The sequence below is a fragment of the Haliaeetus leucocephalus genome, unplaced genomic scaffold (genome assembly GCF_000737465.1).
Source record: "Haliaeetus leucocephalus isolate CR32 unplaced genomic scaffold, Haliaeetus_leucocephalus-4.0 Scaffold337, whole genome shotgun sequence".
NCBI classification, from domain to species: domain Eukaryota; kingdom Metazoa; phylum Chordata; class Aves; order Accipitriformes; family Accipitridae; genus Haliaeetus; species Haliaeetus leucocephalus.
Genome location: NW_010972773.1, coordinates 33904 through 35312, shown reverse-complemented (window position 1 = coordinate 35312; position 1409 = coordinate 33904). Strand labels below are relative to the sequence as shown.

Genomic DNA, 1409 nt, shown 5'->3' with positions numbered 1-1409 from the left:
TTGGGGAGGGGAATACGGTGAGAAAAGAGGGATGCATGAGGGGAAGTGGGGGGGATTTGTGAGATGAGGGTGGGGTAGGAGGAGGTGACAAGGGTGTTGGGGGAGAATTAGGGGTGCCAGGAGAGATTGAAAGGATATCAGAAAAGCATTAAAGGTGCTGCAAGAGGATTTGGGGGTGCCAGCTGAGAATTACGGGTGCCAGAAAAGAATTAAGGGGGCTGGAAAAGGATGTGGAGAATCAGGAGAGGATTGGCGGTACTATGAAAGATCAAGAGAATATCAGAAAAGCATTAAAGGTGCCAGGAGAAAATCTGGGGTTGCCAGGAGAGAATTAGGGGTGCTAGAAGAGAATTAGGGGGACTGGAAGAGGATAAAAAAATATCAAAAAAGCATTAGAGGTGCCAGGAGAGAATTAGGGGTGCCAGGAAAGAATTAGGGGTGCTAGAGGAAGATAAATGTTGCTAGAAAAGCATTGAGGGTGTGAGAAAAGGATGTGGGGTGTCAAGAGAGCATTGGAGGTGCAGGGAAAACCTAAGGGGTGTCAGGAGAGCACTGGAGGTGCTGGGAGAGGATGGGGGGAGTGCCAGGAAAGAATGGAGAAGAGGAGAAAAGACACGTGTGCTAGGTTGGGGGCAGGAATACGGGGTGGGGGGACAGGGGGGCCGCCTCACCAGGGCTGCGGAGAATGGCGGAGAGCGCGGAGGTGCTGGAGTGGCCGAAAAGCCTCTCGTGCATGAGTTGCCGTTGCCGGGCCTCCTGTTCCCGTCGGAGAGCCTGGGCCTCGGCGGCGATGTCGGGAGGCATGACGGCCAGGACGCTGTCCTCCATGTCCTCCAGCACAGAACGCCGCAGTTCCGAGGGCAGCGTTTGGATAAAGGTCACCGGGTCCATGGGGGCATCCGAACTCGTTGCCTGCGCCAGCTCCCGACGCTGCTGCTCCGCTCGCTGCTGCGCCAGCACCTGCCCCGCCCCGCCGTTAGACATGCCCTTTCCGGGGGCCACGCCCCTCCCGTGGAGGCCACGCCTCCCCCAGAGTTCGGGCACGATGGGGTTAAAAGCCGCCGCACAGCCCTTGATGAGCATCAGGCCCCGCCCCTGCCATAAGCACACCCATCCCAGCCGGGCTCCTCCCCCGGGAGATGTGGCCATGCCCCTGTGCAAGCCCCACCCCTAATTAAGCCCCACCCCTTTAACCCCACCCCCGCATAAGCCACACCCCAACACTTGCCACACCCCATAACCCCACCCCTACTTAAGCTCCACCCCCAGTGCATGCCTCACCCCTTTAACTCCACCCGTTTAGGCTCCACCCCCAGTGCATGCCTCACCCCTTTAACTCCACCCGTTTAGGCTCCACCCCCAGTGCATGCCTCACCCCTTTAACTCCACCCGTTTAGGCTCCACCCCCA

At 58.5% G+C, this 1409-nt stretch overlaps 1 protein-coding gene across 1 annotated transcript in view; it reads right to left on the bottom strand.

The window, feature by feature from the left end:
• Positions 1 to 1409, bottom strand: part of HUWE1 (HECT, UBA and WWE domain containing 1, E3 ubiquitin protein ligase) — a 47620-nt gene that overhangs the window by 12965 nt on the left and 33246 nt on the right. Inside the window, exon 47 of the mRNA XM_010571512.1 lies at positions 672 to 1153. Coding sequence (XP_010569814.1) covers positions 672 to 1153 — 482 coding nt within the window. The remainder of the gene's footprint in view (positions 1 to 671; positions 1154 to 1409) is intronic.